Source organism: Aquarana catesbeiana, linkage group LG03 (genome assembly GCF_042186555.1).
Source record: "Aquarana catesbeiana isolate 2022-GZ linkage group LG03, ASM4218655v1, whole genome shotgun sequence".
Classification (NCBI taxonomy): domain Eukaryota; kingdom Metazoa; phylum Chordata; class Amphibia; order Anura; family Ranidae; genus Aquarana; species Aquarana catesbeiana.
In genome coordinates, this window is record NC_133326.1 from 191,087,501 (window position 1) to 191,104,952 (window position 17,452).

General features: G+C 40.4%; 1 protein-coding gene across 1 annotated transcript in view; it reads left to right on the plus strand.

Annotated features, from left to right (window-relative positions):
• LOC141131881 (pendrin-like) overlaps positions 1–17,028 on the plus strand; it is a 52,542-nt gene extending 35,514 nt beyond the window's left edge. The window contains exons 15-21 of the mRNA XM_073619671.1: positions 181–273; positions 381–476; positions 4,359–4,598; positions 5,085–5,139; positions 5,275–5,420; positions 6,445–6,528; positions 11,155–17,028. Of these exons, the coding sequence (XP_073475772.1) occupies positions 181–273; positions 381–476; positions 4,359–4,598; positions 5,085–5,139; positions 5,275–5,420; positions 6,445–6,528; positions 11,155–11,178 (738 nt within the window). The 3' untranslated portion in view covers positions 11,179–17,028. The remainder of the gene's footprint in view (positions 1–180; positions 274–380; positions 477–4,358; positions 4,599–5,084; positions 5,140–5,274; positions 5,421–6,444; positions 6,529–11,154) is intronic.
• Positions 17,029–17,452: the final 424 nt, after the last annotated feature.

A 17,452-nucleotide genomic window follows, 5' to 3' on the forward strand; every position in this document is an offset into this window, starting at 1 on the left:
CAACAGGTGGGGTTCGTCATTTTTGACCCCCAAATTTGTAGGCATAATGTTCATTCTATTAATTTCTTTTTATGAACAAGGGTCACATTTTTGTGGCTCTAGAACTGTAGCAAATAGAAATAACACACCGACACTTGGTACCACAATATACACAACTGATCTATTTTTATTTAACTACAGGTCATGGAGCCAGAAGGAATTAAAATAGTTCGATTTTCTAGTGCTCTCTTCTATGGGAATATTGATGGTCTTAGAAATGGCATCAAGAAAATTGTAAGTATATTGTTCTGTAAAACGCATGTGTTCATCAAATTGACATTAAACACTTGTAAAAAATATATCTGGAACAAACAAACATATCTTGTATGATTTTATCTAAGGTTGGATTTGATGTTGTCAGAGTTTTTAACAAGAGGGCCAAAGCACTGCGGAAAATTTCCAGACTTATCAAGAAAGGACAACTAAGGACTACAAAGGTAATATATTCATGTTCCTTTTTTTAAAGCAGGACTTAACTGTGTCTGATCCCCACAACTGGAAAACACTATTTAATTCGTGGCTAATATTCAAAGCAAACTCACCCATCCATCCATCCATCTATGTCTCCATGCTTTATTTTGTTGAGAAATCACTTTGAATCCCCCCCTCATCTAGCTGTGCCCATCCTGAGTAGGGGCAGATGATTCATGTAGCTTTTACTTCCTGGAATCCATCTGCTCTTACCTTAGGCATGCAGGCAGGAGGGTGGGCTTAGCTGAAAAAGCCCCTCCTCTCCTCATCCAGATAAAATAAAAAATAAAATGCCCATGGAGACTTTTGGGATGTATGACATAATTTTTGCCTAGGCCAGAAACCAGAGGGCAACTGAAAAATGTAAAAAAGAGAGTAAAGTTACACTTCAATCCAATACCATTTCTAGTGCTTATTCATCATCACAAACAATGAATTCAACAAACATTTACTGTATTATTTACTGTATATTATGAAACCATTTTAAGATGATAAGTGGCATAAGAGCCGTAATCGTCATGCCTGTTTTTTTGTATATTGTTCACAATGTTACATTCTATTAATTCACATTTACAAATGTGGTTTACCTATGGCTCTTTATGTGATACATAAATCATCTAGTGTCAGCTGATATCATTTTATCTGGTGTTTGAAGGCTCTCCTTTTAACCACTTCCATATCGCGCAAATTCCAACACTCCTCTCCTTCATGTAAAAATCATAATTTTTTTGCTAGAAAATTACTCAGAACCCCCAAAGATTATATATCTTTTTTTTTAGCAGAGACCCTAGGGTATAAAATGGTAGTCATTGCAACTTTTTATGTCACACGGTATTTGCAAAGCAATTTTTCAAACGTGATTTTTTGGGGAAAAAAAACACTTGCATGTATAAAAAAAGCAAAACAGTAAAGTTAACCCAATTTTTTTGTATGATGTTACGCTGAGTAAATAGATACCTCACATGTCACGCTTTAAAATTGTGCACACTTGTGGAATGGCGCCAGAATTCGGTACTTAAAAATCTCCATAGGTAACACTTTACATTTTTTATAGGTTACCTGTTTAAAGTTACAGAGGAGGTCTTGGGCTAGAATTATTGCTCTTGCTCTAACGATTGCATTGATACCTCACATGTGTGGTTTGAACGTCGTTTACATATGCGGACCCAACCTACGTATGCGTTCGCTTCTGTGTGCGAGCACGTGGGGACGGGGGCGCTTTCATTAAATTTTTTTTATTGTTTATTTTATTTTAATTACTTTTTTTATTTTTACACTTTCCCTTTAAAAAAAAAATGTTTGATCACTTTTATTCTTATTACAAGGAATGTAAACATCCCGTATAATAATAATAGTGCATGACAGGTCCTCTTTATGGAGAGATGTGGGGCCTATAAGACCCCACATCTCTCCTCCAGGCTGGAAAGCCTGAGATAAAAAAAAAATTAACAATCTCAGACTTTCCAGCTGAGTCCCGGCATTGTTTACTTCCGCCAGCCTGGGCGCGACGTTATGATGTTACGTCATCTGGCCCTGAGTTTTCTCTATGACTGACTTCCAGCTGATTTCTTCTCCGACTCGCCGATTACACGGGTGAGCCTACTGCAGCGTACACAAGGGCGGACTTTACGACAAGACTGGTCCGACGGTCTATCCGATGGACTTTCGGCGGACTTCCAACGGACTTAGACCAAACAGACTTGCCTACACACAATCACACCAAAGTCCGACGGATTTGTACGTGATGACGTACGACCGGACTAAAATAAGGAAGTTGATAGCCAGCAGCCAATAGCTGCCCTAGCATCGGTTTTCATCCGTCGGACTAGCATACAGACGAGCGGATATTTTCAATAGGAACTGGGTCCGGCGGAGTTCCGACGTAAAGATTTGAAACATGTTCCAAATGTGAAGTCCTTCAGATTTTCGACCAAAAAGTCAGCTGCAGGTCCGATGAAGCCTACACACGGTCGAATTGTCGGCCGGACTCAGTCCGTCGGACCAGTCAGGTCGAAAAGTCCGCTCGTGTGTATGCGGCATTAGAAGCACCGGAGGGTGGCGGGAGCCGTATGATTATGATTAATCTTACGGTGAAGGGCATCACCGGCTGAAAAAAATGATATCTGAATGATGCCTGCAGCTGCAGGCATCATTCAGATATCACCACTGAAAGCCCAGGACATCATATGACGTTCTGCGGTATGGAAGTGGTTACATTTATGGAATGACTATTATAAAAGCAAGCAAGCCTGCAAGAAAATGAAAGCATAGGTGTTTAATAAAATGAATCAGACTTGATAACCTTCACCCCTGAAACCATGATAACTGTATCTAATTATATGAAATTCAGCTCCCTAACTTATGTCCCATTCCTCAGCTGTCTGTGTGGACAGTAAGAGACAGCAGCACATTAGTGAGGCCACCCTTGGCGCCTTAGCTTCCTGTAACCATGTTTGAAGTGTTAGCCTGACAGCACTGTGCATGGCTCAGAGTGATATCCCTCTCCTAGCCTAAGTGCTGCTGTACAAGGCATTACAGAAACATAAAAAAGAAGGGACAGACGCGGTTATTCATATTATCATCATGCAATTATCTATCCCACTTTCAGAAATCAGGCTGACAGTGAGTGGGAGGTTACACATTGGTGGAATTTGACTAAAACTGGTGCACACAGAATTTGGTGCAGCTGTACATAGTAGATCTGCCAAAAAATATCAAGGTTCCCAGGATTGATCTCCATAGTGTCCTTCCTAGACATGTCTTGAATTAAAGGCATAAAAGCGGTAAGTCATATTTCATGTGCTGAGCAGAATATTGGCATAAGGGGATACAGAATCTGGTGCAGCTGTGCATAGTAACCAATCAGTTATTAGGTTTTATTGTCAAAGCTTAATTGAACAAGCTGAAGTTAGAAGTTGATTGGCTACCATGCATAGCTGCACCAGATTTTGCACTCTCCAGTTTTAGTAATTCAACCCCAGTATGTTAAATTTTCCTTTACTTGCATTACCGTTGACAATGACCACCAGGAAAAAAAATAGCAGGGTGAATCTTCTCTGCAGGGACACAGTCGGCAATAAAAGCATTAAGATCCACTGTGTTGTGCTAATCAGTAAAACATATAACCAAATGTGAACAATTCAGAACAAAACAGAAATAGTAAAAATAATACTGCCCCTAAAAACAATAATGAAAAAGTTTACACACTGTATGAGTAAATTTGCCCTTCCAGCCACTAACCACACAAAAACAATTCTGGCCGGCACATAGATCAGATTCCGGGTTACTTCTGGTTACGCAATGATGTCAGCATGCGGCTCCACCCCATGTGTTTTGTCACACGTGACATCTTCCAGGGCATGACATTATATATTTTTCATAAACCATAATCATTACCAAAGCCAAACTTGTAAAAAAAAAAGAACATAACAACAAAAATTTACCGTGCATAGCTGCACCAGATTCTGTGTACACCAGTTTTAGTAAAGCTCCCTTAAAATGTCAATGTAATAAACGCAGTGTTGCTTTTCACATTGCTACTAATATAACCTGTATGCATCAGAGCTAGTTGTTTAGGCAGCTAAGTCATCAAGAGGAAGGGAACTTCTGCAGTGTAATGATGTTCATTCATAGCATAATGTGCAGAAAAACTTCACAGTAAATTAAGGTTCCTTATTTAAAGTTTGTGTCAGCTTATACAGTGCGACTTGCATGTGGCTGTATAGTAAAGAGTGGCATTATTACAAATATTTTGGCTGGTAAAATAGTTCATATACAGTATGTGTATTTCTACTGTGCATGTAGCTAAATGGCTGTAGTTCCATTTTAACTTTTTGTATTTCCTTTAGAATGGTATTATCAGTGAAGCTGGTACTGACAATGAAGCATATGAGCCTGAAGAAGAGCTGGAAGACCCTGAAGCAGAACAGAATGAGGAAGTTCAAGTGAAAGAAGTTGAGGTCCGAGTAGACTGGAATTCAGAGCTACCTGTGAAAGTCAATGTCCCAAAAGTCTCTATACACAGCCTTATTTTTGACTTTGCCCAAATTTCTTTCCTTGATGTAGTAGCAGTACGATCTATGAAACTGGTAAGACATCTGATACCAATTTTATAATTTTAGAACTTGCTTGGATTGGTAATACATGTTGGATAGTATTTTATCACAAAGATGTTTTCCACTGTCATGAGAGGTCAAAAAGGTCAGAATTTGATATGTGAGTAGTTAAATTATGACAGCACCTGACCAAGCGCTGACTACAGAGTAGTCATGGGATCAAGCCGGCATCCTGTTCCTTTTGGCATTGTCAGGACATACCAGTAACAGTAGATTATTGTGGCACTAGCTTTGGTTTACTGGGGTTCAGTGGAATTTTACCACTATGCAGAGGTCATGGTAGTTCCGCAGGTTGTGTTCCCCCATATCAGATATGTGTGAACCTCCACTTGGACCTACAGGTGCTAAGGCAAACTTTAATAAAACATTACATTCACTGAATCTTAAAATATTATTAATCATTAATTTTCTTGATATTAATATAGATACGTTCTCACTACCATACTTCTTCCTTATCAGATATTCAAAGAATTCAAGAGAATTGATGTAGATGTCTATATTGCAGCATGTGATGGTAAGCACTGTATTTTGTTTTCTAATGTGACTCCTCTGTTGGCCACATTTCCATTCAATGGATACACTGGGTGTAGGGTATATGGGTTATAAAAACCTTAATTAATGTGTCTTTATTCTTCATTAATGTTTGCAGATCATGTTTACAAAAAAATGCAAGACTGTTTTTTTTTTGATGACCAAATTAAGCCAGACGTCTTCTTCTTAACTGTTCATGATGCTGTGCTATATATAGAGAACCTCAGGAAGCACATCGATGGACACGATCCATTACTGGAGAAGGTAAAACAATGAGGAACATTTAGACTAGAAGGAAAGGAAAATTGGTGTTGGCTCAAACGCATAATAAACATAACCTTGCTCAACAGATAGCTATGTTAGGAGGCATGTGCAACACCAATCCTTTCAGTTCTACAATACCTTACATAAACATTCTCCATTCCCTGGACCCTTCTTTATAACACACAAACTTGTCCTTGTACAAAATAGAAACAGTGTAGAGAAATTCAGATAAAAAAATGGGTAAATTGTTCAGAAGCAGGTGAATGATTTAGTTACTGCAAAGCTCAGAAGTAGTCATCCCCACATTCTCACTGCCACAGCCTATGCAGGATTGAAGTGTTAACATTATGCAGCATTTTGGAGGGGCTTTAATATTCTATGGAGAATAATGGCTGTCCATGGATAATGTGCCAAGCTTAGTATAGCAAGTGCATGTGCAACACATCAGAGCACCAGTGCAATGCTGCAAGCTGTATTGTAAATTTTGGCAACAGCCCTGGGCAGTGACAGCTGATGAGAATATCTGTGGGATGGCTGTCTGCATCTGAGGCCTACAGATCTGTTGCCAATTTTGATGAGGATGACAAGGATGGAGAAAACCTAAATTTCATTAATACTGATAAATAAGAGTTAGGTTATTGCTGCTTGAGAACAATGGAATTAGAGAGGCTTTACAATCCACCCAAATCACGCAGTTGTTAACAGTCAGCTAGTCATATATACATTACCTAGACTACACTGCCTGATTTAGGTCATTTATGGTGACCAGCTGAACACCAATAACCAGGACCAAGTTGTGTATTTCTTTTCCGCCTTCATATATTGATAATTTTGACAAAGCAAATAATAACTGCCAGTGTTCAATTTAAGCAGACTTGTGCATATTTAAAATGAACACTAAATATCCTGTTGTGTGGCACAAATGTGTGTTGAATTTAAATTCATTGGAATTATTTGTAGCTGTTGTAGTGTAAAAGAATACATTGATCTCCCTTGTAAAATATACATATTTTCTTTTTTTTAGATTTCACTTATGCAAGAGAGTAAAGAACCATTGGAGTTCACTGATGCTGAGCTAATAAACCCAGATCTGGATGCCCAAGAAGCGGTGAGATAATGCCTCCAACATATCCCTTGTGTATTAACATATACAGAATAAAAATGATCTTTAATCATCAATAGCGATGTGCACTAGAGCAGTGGCTCTCCATGGCCTCTGCCTCCTTATTGGCCTTATTGCCATCGGCTCCTGCTACTGTTACATATAGTAGTTACATAAGATAAGGTTGAAAAAAGTCAATAGTCCATCCAGTTCAACCTGTGTAGGTGCACATGTGTGAGTGTCTATAATTATTTACCATATCCCTGTATGTTGTGCTCTTTAAGATGCACATCCAAGAGTCTTTTAAAAATATCCATACTCCCCGCAGCCACCACTGACTGGGGAAGAGAGTTCCACATCCTTATTGCCCTGACAGTGAAAAACCCTCTACGCAGTTTAAGGTTAAAATGTTTCTCCTCCAATCTCATTGTGTGGCCCCATGTCCTTGTACACTCCCTGAGACTGAATAGTTTTTTTCCTATGCTGGGATCACCAGCATGACGTATTTGTAGATTTCTATCATGTCCCCTCTCAAGCATCTCTTCTCCAGTGAGAATAAATTTAGTGCTTGTAGTCGTTCCTCATAATTGAGTACATCCAGTCCCCTAATTCATTTTTTTCCCTACTTTGGACTCTCTCCAGCTCCAGCACATCCTTCCTGAGGACTGGTGACCAGAACTGGACAGAGTACTCCAGATGAGACCTAACCAGAGTTTTATAAAGTGGCTGGATTATTGTTTCATCTTTGGAGTATATTCCTTTGTTTAATGCATGATAATATGCTGCCAGCGTTGGTAGCTGCAGCTTGACATTGCATGCTATTGCTCAATCTGTCATCTATTAGGACCCCCAGATCCCTCTCCATCCTTGATTCCCCCAGCGGTTCTCCCCCCAGTGAGTAGTTTGCATTTATGTTTTTTTGCCCCCCAAGTGCATTACTTTACATTTCTCTACATTAAACCTCATTTGCCATGTGGTTGCCCACTCCATTATTTTGTTCAGGTCATTCTGTAAAATTTCCACATCCTGATATGACGTCATTGCCCTGCTTATTTTTGCGTCGTCTGCAAAAAACTGAGATTGAACTATTTATCTCATCCTCTATATCATTTATGAATAAATTGAATAAAATTGTTCCCAAGACAGAACCTTTGGGGTACCCCACTCACCACTCCAGACCAGTCTGAACACATGTTATTTATGAAATGTAATAAAAGGAGGAAAAAAAAATGATAGCAGTCCCTACTTCCTCCTATCTCAGCACTATGGGTGTCAAATTTAAAATAACAGCAAACGGTTATAAAACCTATATAATAACAATATATGTGAATATATATCACAAACAGCAGCCACTTAAAAATTGGATAGCAAACTCAAATGTGACAAATCTTTCAAACTGTTTAATCAGATAGAAAATTCATCAAAGCGGCGTTTCTGTCAAAACATCACTCTGATTGACTAGCACATGTAAAATAACACATATGGATCTTAAATAGAAAAAATTGAACAATTAGAGAAAAAAATTAACATATAACGATAGCCGGACAGTCCGTAGTGGATAAAGCTGGTGGGCCTAATCAGTAATCTGTTGAAAAGTGCACCTTTTACCAAATTTCTTCACACTGTGCTCCACACATACCGCTGGGGTTTAAACTCACCAAAAACGATGTAATAATCAAGCCTCAATCAAAATCGATATCTTGTCTCATACATGGATCGATCCACATTGGAGAGCCTCAAGGACCAGGAAATCCGGGAACACTGAAAAGTCTCAGGGATCACCAAATCCAGGAACATAGGAAGAAAACACACCACATAGAACAGTTCCATTTGACCTTTTATTTTATTCATCCGTTAAAATTCAATATTTATATAAAAACTTTCACATGCCTTGTCCACGTTGATCATATAGATAGGTATCGGTATACCAATCTATGTATCCCTCAAGCTGGGGAACTGGAGATATCAGACGTGCAGCGGGAAAGGTCTCAGTAAACTCACCGCTTTGCACTTCCTCCTTCCAGTCGTTAAGCTAGGTCCTTGGAACGCACACGTCTATTGCGTCACTTCCGGTCGCCGTAAGATCACGCCCTGACGTGTTTCGTCATTGTTCTATGTGGAGTTTTCTTTCTATGTTTCTTCCTATGTTCCTGGATTTCGTGGTCCCTGAGTCTTTTCAGTGTTCCTGGATTTCCTGGTCCCTGAGGCTCTCCAATGTGGATCGATCCGTGTATGGGACAAGATATTGATTTTGATTGAGGCTTGATTATAACATTGTTTTGAAGCGTTTAAAACCCAGCAGGGTGTGTGCAGCACAGTGTGTAGGAATTTGGTGAAAGGTGCACTCTTCAACAGATTACTGATTAGGCCCACCAGCTCTATCCACTACGGACTGTCCGGCTATCATTATCTGCTAATTTTGTCTATAATTGTTCAATATTCTATATTTAAGATCCGTATGTGTTATTTTACATGTGCTAGCCAGTCAGAGTGATGTTTTGACAGGAGCGCCGCTTTGATGAATTTTCTATCTGATTGAACAGTTTGAAAAATTTGTTACATTTGAACATGTAATTTTTACCACCCTACTGTCAATGACAGCCAGTGAGCCATTGAGGAGAGATCACAGCGGGGCCGAGCCGCATTTGTGCCTGAATAGACAGACAGAACAGTGGCTCAGGAGTGAGCCTGCTCAGGTGCCCCCATAGCAAGCTGCTTGCTATGAAGGCACTCAGCAGGAGAGAGGGGCTAGGAGCGCCAGCGGGGGACCCGAGAAGCGGTAAGTTGGGGCTGATCTGTGCAAATCCACTGCACAGAGCAGGTAAGTATAACATGTTTGGTATTTTTTTAAAATCTGCCTCTAATATCACTTTAAGGGGCTTATATATTAAAAAATGACATCGGCAAGCTAAATGATTGGTATAGGGAACCTTTTACCATATAAGCCCCATGGTCATTTGTGTTCATACAGCAGACCTTCCTTGATTTTTTCTTTGTTTTTTTTGTGTCACCAGAGAGAATAGCAATATAGAAAAAGAAATAATAAAAAAAAAGCATTTTAGGCAATCTCATTTCTGCATTATGAATACTGCAAACAAGTTATGAGGTAGTGGCATATGTATAAATCATTCACTGGCACATTTGCCATTTATTTTTGTATGCTAAAACCCAAGGTTATCACTTCTTTTTGTTGATATCTCACCCTCACCAAGTTATTAAATATATCTACCTCACCCCCCTCCCAATGGTGCCTAGGTGAGGTTGATGTCATGCTCCCTCCAGCGAGATCCCAGGGAATGCTGAGTAGGCTAAAATTAATGACATCTTGATTGAAGGAGCATGCTATTACCACCTGTAGTACAGAATAGTACCAGAGGCATAACTAGACCCTTTAGGGACCCAGTGCAAGAAACCATGAAGGGCCCCCCTGACCCCCCCCCCCCCTGAATCTGAGCTCTGGGCTTCCAGTTCTGGGAGGGTGTCCATAGACATCCTCCCAGAACCCTGCCTCCTGCATTCCCCATGGGGCGCACATCCAATGTGCTCTGTGACTGCTGTGTCCTTTGGACACAGCTGGTCACAGATCATGGTAAAGAGCCAAACACATGGCCCTTTACCATGTTGAACGTGTAAACAGACTTCCAGTTATCAGCAGTCCTTTCCTCCCACACTGTGTCTGTGTGTAGAAAGGAGAGTCGTTAACTGGCAAGACTGTGCCGCCTATCAGTTTTCATTGATGCCGCCTATCAGTGCTACCTATCAGTGCTCATCAATTCCGCCTACCAGTGCCATCTATCATTGCTCATCTATACTGCCTATCGGTGCCGCCTATCAGTGCTCATCAATGCCTCTTATCTGTGATCATCAGGCAAGCCTATTAGTGATGCCTATAAGTGCCTCCTCCGCAGGACTCAAATGGATGGGAGAGGAGAGAGCCGATCTGCTCCTTCTCTGCCTGCCCCTCACCTGTGTGTGCACCACAACAATAGGAAGTGTAAACCTAAGCAGCTGAATTTGATCATCTGGGTGCTTAGCTTCTCACTTCCAGTGGTGCACATACAGGAGGAGAGGGGCGGGAGGAGGAGCAGATTGACTCTCTCCTCTCCCATCCATGCAAGGGAGGAGGGAGGGGGAACTGTCAGTGCAGGCTCTGGGCTGTATGAGAAAGACACTCTCAGCTCAGAGCCCTGAGACTATCAACCCTGCTGGGGCCCCTCCAACAGTGGCAGAACGCCAGGGCCCGGTTGCAAGTGCGACCATTGTGACCCTGGTAGTTCCGCCACTGAATAGTACTGAAGCTGGGATTAAGGTAAGTTTATCTATTAACTTTTTCCCCTCACCACAATTACTTTTTTTTTTTTTTGCAGCATTTTGGCATGGGGGGGGGGGGGAGGGGGCAGGGCAGGCAAAATAAATAGGTGAACTTTGCTTGTACTGCAAGGTTTGCTTTAAAATGTTTATTTAGCTGTTTGCCTGGAGTTCCATTTTAAAAAAAATTACCTTCTTTAATAGGGCTTTCATATTTCAAATGTTAAATGGTTGCAGCTGGTTATAAATAAAAGCAGAGAATTCACTATTGTGCACTTTAGAATAACAAATAATTAACCCATTATGCTGTATGTTTTTCCATAGGCTCTCAGAAGACTTGCATCATGAACAAAACTCTTGGATCTTCTATTTCTGGGGAGGATGATTTGCCATCTTGCATTTTCCTAAACTGGACACAAATACCATCATGATCTCAGTTTAACAGTTAATTGCTGATTTAACTGTACAACCATTTTACTGCTCCCCATAGATTGTAATGTTGCGGGTAACAGGTGTTCCATTATATATAATATTATTAATTCATTCAACCAATACTTAAACGTTTAAAAAACAGAATAAGCTGATGTGATGCAAATCAGGTACATAGAGCATGATATGCAATATCCCACAGCTGGGAAGAGATATAGACTTAAAATGAATTGCTCTGAATGATAATTATAGTGATTTAATGTCACAGACGGGGGTACCAAGAATACAGGGAAGAAAGACCAGCCAGCTAGGCTTGTGTGGCCAGCCAGCCAGGATGTGGAGTATAGCCATCAGTTGCACATCTTTGGAAATGTACCAGCACACCAGCACATTGTTTAGAACCCCAAGTGAGTAACAGCTGTACAACACACCCACTCCTATATCCTACGACTGCCACCAGATGTCAAGGATCTGGGCTCATGGTGACTAGCTAACCAGAGGACCTTGTTTGAAAGATAAAGGAGAGCATAGCTTACTTTGAGCAGGTAAAACCAGCTGTAATACAGTTGTCACAGCCCACAATAACTATGGTCACTACTAGAGGGAGACTTTATCCAATTCTAGCTGGCTGGCCACACAAAGGTAGATAGAAGTGTTACCTGCAGTCTGGTGCACTTTAAGGGCTGTGGAGCAGCCAGGCAATGCACACACACTTCTGAAATTCTCCAAGCTTCTATGAGCTGGAATCCGGGCATAATTTACCTTTCTCACTGAGCCACGCACCCCTCACACATCGTAAACTCCATTTTAGCATAGCTTGCTTCCACCTATCAGTTTGTTCACTGTCATACATAATGCCATATTTACAATGAAATTAAAAGAGAGAACAAACAGAAATAACATTTTACTCTTTTGAGCAATATGTTTTATCCTGCTGGTGGGGAAGCTTACCAAGAAAGATATTCTGATGTCATGTTCAGAACACACTCCCAGATGAATACAAATTAATTTCTCATGCTATTCAATTTATTGAGATAAAGATGTTGGCTGGACTGTAACCCTTCGGACAGCCAACTCAGGTGGTGTTCCTTCCTATGCTCTGACGATGGTTCCTGCCTCCTGAAGTGGTCATGCTTATCTCCAACATCAGCACCTCAGCCTGATGGCAATGAGTCCATGCACCGCATATCTGCTGAAAGCAGTCCCCATATATCAGTTTTTTGGTCTCTCGGGGATGATGTACGATGGACTCCTACAATTTTATATGTGCAGGTAGCCCATAATATTCAGAAGGAATTTTTTTTTTTTTTAATCTCGCTGTGACTAAGATTTCAGCGTTTTCAAGATTTTCCACATTTTATCAGGTGCTACTGAAACACAATTATCGTTTTAACGATACACTTCACTTTTTTTCACAGATAGTAACAGAACCGCAATCCTGTTCACATTTACCTTCATCTTGTCATCCTCGACTGGCGGTCTGTCTGACAGATCCCTGAGTCCTTCTAGGCTGCTGCAATTTTAGAAGGCTCGGAGAACCAGAGAGATGACAGGTGGAGGAGACTACAACCTGGTTTGCAGACAATTCCTCTGTAACAGTGGGCACATTGATTCCCAGCCCAATATTAGCTCCAACAAGATAAAATATAAATTTACTTTCCTTCAAATACAGACTGCTAGGCACTGTAGTTAGAGCAGTCTTGCCTGAACAACACAGCGCAGATACACAGATACACAACACAGACCCTCCAGGTAGTATTCAAATACAAATAACTATTGAAAAAAAATCTGCCAGTAAAAGGAAGTATTTTTATTTTTTTGTCCATTCTTGAGGGTTTTGGTTTATAGATACCATATTTATCAGCGTATAACATGCGCCGGCGTATAACAGGCACCCCAAGTTTAGGAGGGAATTTTAAGGAAAAAAACTTTTAGGAGGGAAGTTTAAGGAAAATAACTTACATTTGCCCATCAATGCAGCCTTATCAGTGTCCATCTGCAGCCTTGTCCATCATTGCAGAATGATCAGTGTCCATCTGGAGCCTTGCCCAGTGTCATTTGCAGCCTTGTTCAGTCTGATTGCAGCCTTGCCCAGTCTCATTGCAGCCTTGCCCAGTCTCATTGCAGCATGATCATTTAAAATTAGCTCCGCCGAGATACACAGAGACGGATTTCCTGTGTACTCGGCTTCTCTCAGCTCCTCTCGGCTCCTCTCGCAGTCCCGCCCAGTCCCGCCCCTTGGCCCGGCTCCTATGATGGATATAACATAGGTCCAATGGCGGGACTGGGCGTGACTGCTAGTGGAGCCGAGCCTAGCCGAGTACACAGTACACTCGGTTATGTGTATTTTGGCGGTGCTTGCTCCTCTCCCCTCACAGACAGCTGGGATCGGCATATAACACGCACCTGCGATTTTCCCCTGATTTTAAGGGGAAAAAAGTGTGTGTTATATGCCGATAAATACGGTATGTCCTAAATAATTCCTTATCTGGGGGTCCACTGTAATTTGGCAAAGACATATATAAGAAGAGAAATATATCCTAATAATGTTAAGTGAGTATAAAATGCATATATTATAGAAAGAATACATAGAGTTAAAATAAGTACAATATATGTTGTAAGGTTTATCATTTCTCCAAAAAAGCATACAGATCCTAATTCAAAAAATAAATTGATCAATTAAATATGGGGTGTATTTACCAATGTATTATCTAGCTCATATATACATCATGTACATGTTTTACACAAGTAACATTTTTTTTTAGAAAAATGTAATTGCAAAATTGCATAAACACCTTGTCTTAGATAAGGATAAAATATATAGAGGTTCAAGTTTTCCTCATTTTATAAATCTGCTATATTATTATTTGTGCAAGTATATTTTCACTATCTTGTTTCAATATGAAATATATGCAGTATATATGAATACATATATGTTTTATTGTAATTTAAGAACATGTTTAATACCATATACAGTATGTGTTGTATTTTATTAATAGCTGAAATTAACAAATAATAGGATACTGGCATTGTTAAATCATAGAGCTAGTACAAGTAAGTGCAACAAGCAGTGTTACCTTTCCATGATGATTTTGGTACAACAGTATGTCAGTTTCAGTCCATATAACAATATTAGGCTTATACTCTACTATTTCATGTGTCTATTATACTAACTGCACAATTTAACCACTGTCCGTTTCCCCTCTGGGGAGATCCTGTTTACTGTGACCAATACAGAAGGTCCCTGGCACACTTAAGCTGGTCAAAATTCAACTAGCACAGCAGGGACCATCCGAATTTTGATCCATCTATGGTCATTACTGCTTAACAAAAGTCGATCTACGATCGACTTCTGTCTAAAGGGACTCTTGGAAAAGTTCTATTTGATCAGCGGCTGCAGCACTGATCGATGTATTGTGACAGAAAAGGAGTCTCTGCTGTCAGAACACAATAGCACAGTGGGAAGGATTCCTCTATACACCTCGCTTGTGTGGTTGATGGAATGAATCATCTGTGGCCAGCCTTACAAACTAGCCAGCAAAAATCTAACTAATCTATTTCATCTAATCAGGTTAAAACCAGAGGTTTTTGTTGCATACATTTGCCAACAGATGTGGAAGCTACACTTCTATGTCAAACGCGCTTCTGATGTGTGGTCCCTACCACTAAGTTATCTGAGTTCCCAATTATGGGACATACTATATTTAGCAATACACAAACAAAGGGCCCATTCACCTGGAGTAGTTAAAACAGATTGGTTAGGTTTTTTGCTGGTTAGCTTGAAAGTGTGTTAGGGACCTTTTGTATTGTTTTGTGCGTTGCTATGCCCATATGTACCTTTCCTTTTTTTCTTGTTTCAAACAGATCAGTGGCTGCTATTGTTGCTTTTTCACTGTGAGCCCACTCCCCCACCACACAGGGACACAGACAGCAATAAAAGCATTCCTTGGTAGAGTGAGAAAGGGTTAGAACCTTTATCAGGATTTTACTCCTGTCTGTGTCATCACTTGGAGAGTTTTCTAATGACTTCTCTCTCTCCCAGTTCTTACCCTTCACCATTCTATCCAAATACAAAATCTGGGCTGAAAGGAGGAGGTTAATATACAGTACATCAATACCAATTATCTTGTTAACAAAATGTACACTTCTGCATGTAGAACCCTCATTAAAAAACAAACTGAATTGGAATGCCTTCATTATCAATAGCTGCATTAATTTTCAACTATAGTAGTACCTTGGAATACGAGCATAATCCATTCCAGAAAAATGCTTGTAATCCAATGCACTCGTATATCAAAACAAGTTTCCCCATAGGAATCAATAGAAACTCAGATAATTTGTTCCAGTGTCACTGCTAGTGTATGCAGTACCACATGTGGCCAGAGGAGGGGGGGCGCTGGAACACTTGGAGAAACTCAGAGATGCTTGAAGACATTCAAGAACTGAGTGTTTCCGAGTGTTTCTGAGTGTCTCTGAGCGTCTCAGAGTGTCTCCAAGCAGCTCCGAGTGTCTCCGAGCATCACCAGCGCCCCCTCACCTCTGGCCAAATGCGGTACTGCACACCCCAGAGGCGGGAATCCTGCTCGTCTTGCGATACAGCGCTCACAACCGGAGTCAGGAGTAAAAAAAAAGACAAAATTCACACCACTCTCTCATCCGGGAGGGTGAGCAATCTCTCCCCCCATTGCCAGTGGTAGTCTACATATTAATGCTAATGCACATGAGCAATGAGAAATCACAGGCTGAACTGTCCATCAAAGACAAGTTGGTAGGGAGGTGGGCATTTCAGCTATGTTTAGTCCTGGTGGGGAGCATGCATGCTGTGGTGGCTCAATAGAGGCCTGTCTAGTGATAGGAGCCACCACAGAAACAGAAGTCAGGGTGTGCAAAAAAAAGCAAAGGGGCTCTTGGGTGATAGGAAGAGACTGTCTACAAAATGAATGTATACACAAGACAGTATCTGAAGTTGAAACAGACCCGATGACCCTATTTCCGAGCCTGACCTTAAGCACAATTTCACATTTTATTTATATCCAAGAAATTGACTTGTTGAAATCATAGTGGCTTTTTTTTTAAAATTAAAAGTACTTATTTTCTGCCGTGAATAAAAACTCCTATGCCCATAACCCATCATTTGCTGATCATTTGCAGCGCAGATCTAATGATCTCTTGTTACCTATCTCGCTCACAAACTGAGTCAGGATTAAAAAAAAAGACAGCTCGTATTGCGAAACACTCATAAACTGCGTTACTTACAATCCGAGGTTTTACTGTACTTGTTTTGTAAATGTTTAATCTATCTTTATGAAATTCACACCACTCTCTCATCCGGGAGGGTGAGCAATCTCTCCCCCATTGCCAATGGTAGTCTACATATCAATGTTAATGCACATGAACAATGAGAAATCTCAGGCTTTCCATCAAAGGAAAGTTGGTAGGGAGGTGAGCATTTCAGCTGTGTTTAGTCCTGGTGGGAAGCATGCATGCTGTGGTGGCTCAATAGAGGCCTGGCTAGTGATAGGAGCCACCACAGAAACAGAAGTCAGGGTGTGCAAAAAAAGCAAAGGGGCTCTTGTGTGATGGGAAGAGACTGTCTACAAAATGAATGTATACACACAGACCCGATGACCCTATTTCTGAGCCTGACCTTAAGCACAATTTCACATTTTATTTGTAACCAAGAAATTGACTTGTTGAAATCATAGTGGCTTTTTTTAAAAATTAAAAGTACTTATTTTCTGCCATGAATAAAAACTCCTATGCCCATAACCCATCATTTGCTGATCATTTGCAGCACAGATCAGATGATCTCTCGCTACCTATCATTACTGCAGAGTCTTTTTTTAGACAACTATGTAAACAACTATGACTGTAAACTACACATTGAAATAATATAGTAGCAATCATTGATAACATTGTTTAATTACATAGATCTCTTTCACGTGTGTATCTAAAAAATTGTAAAAAAGACTACAGTTCCCTTTTAAGTATGGACCACCTAAAAGCACATTAACCACTTATGCATATGGAGATTTGAAGATTTGGTGCGCTTACTGCAACAAATTTCAGTGGAATGCTACCTCCCTTATCTGTGTTTAACAAGCTTGCCCTATACCTGTTATCCCCATGATCAGTATTTTGGAATTGATCAAGTCCTCTTGTCAGCATGTAGCCAGTCCACATGCCCATGATG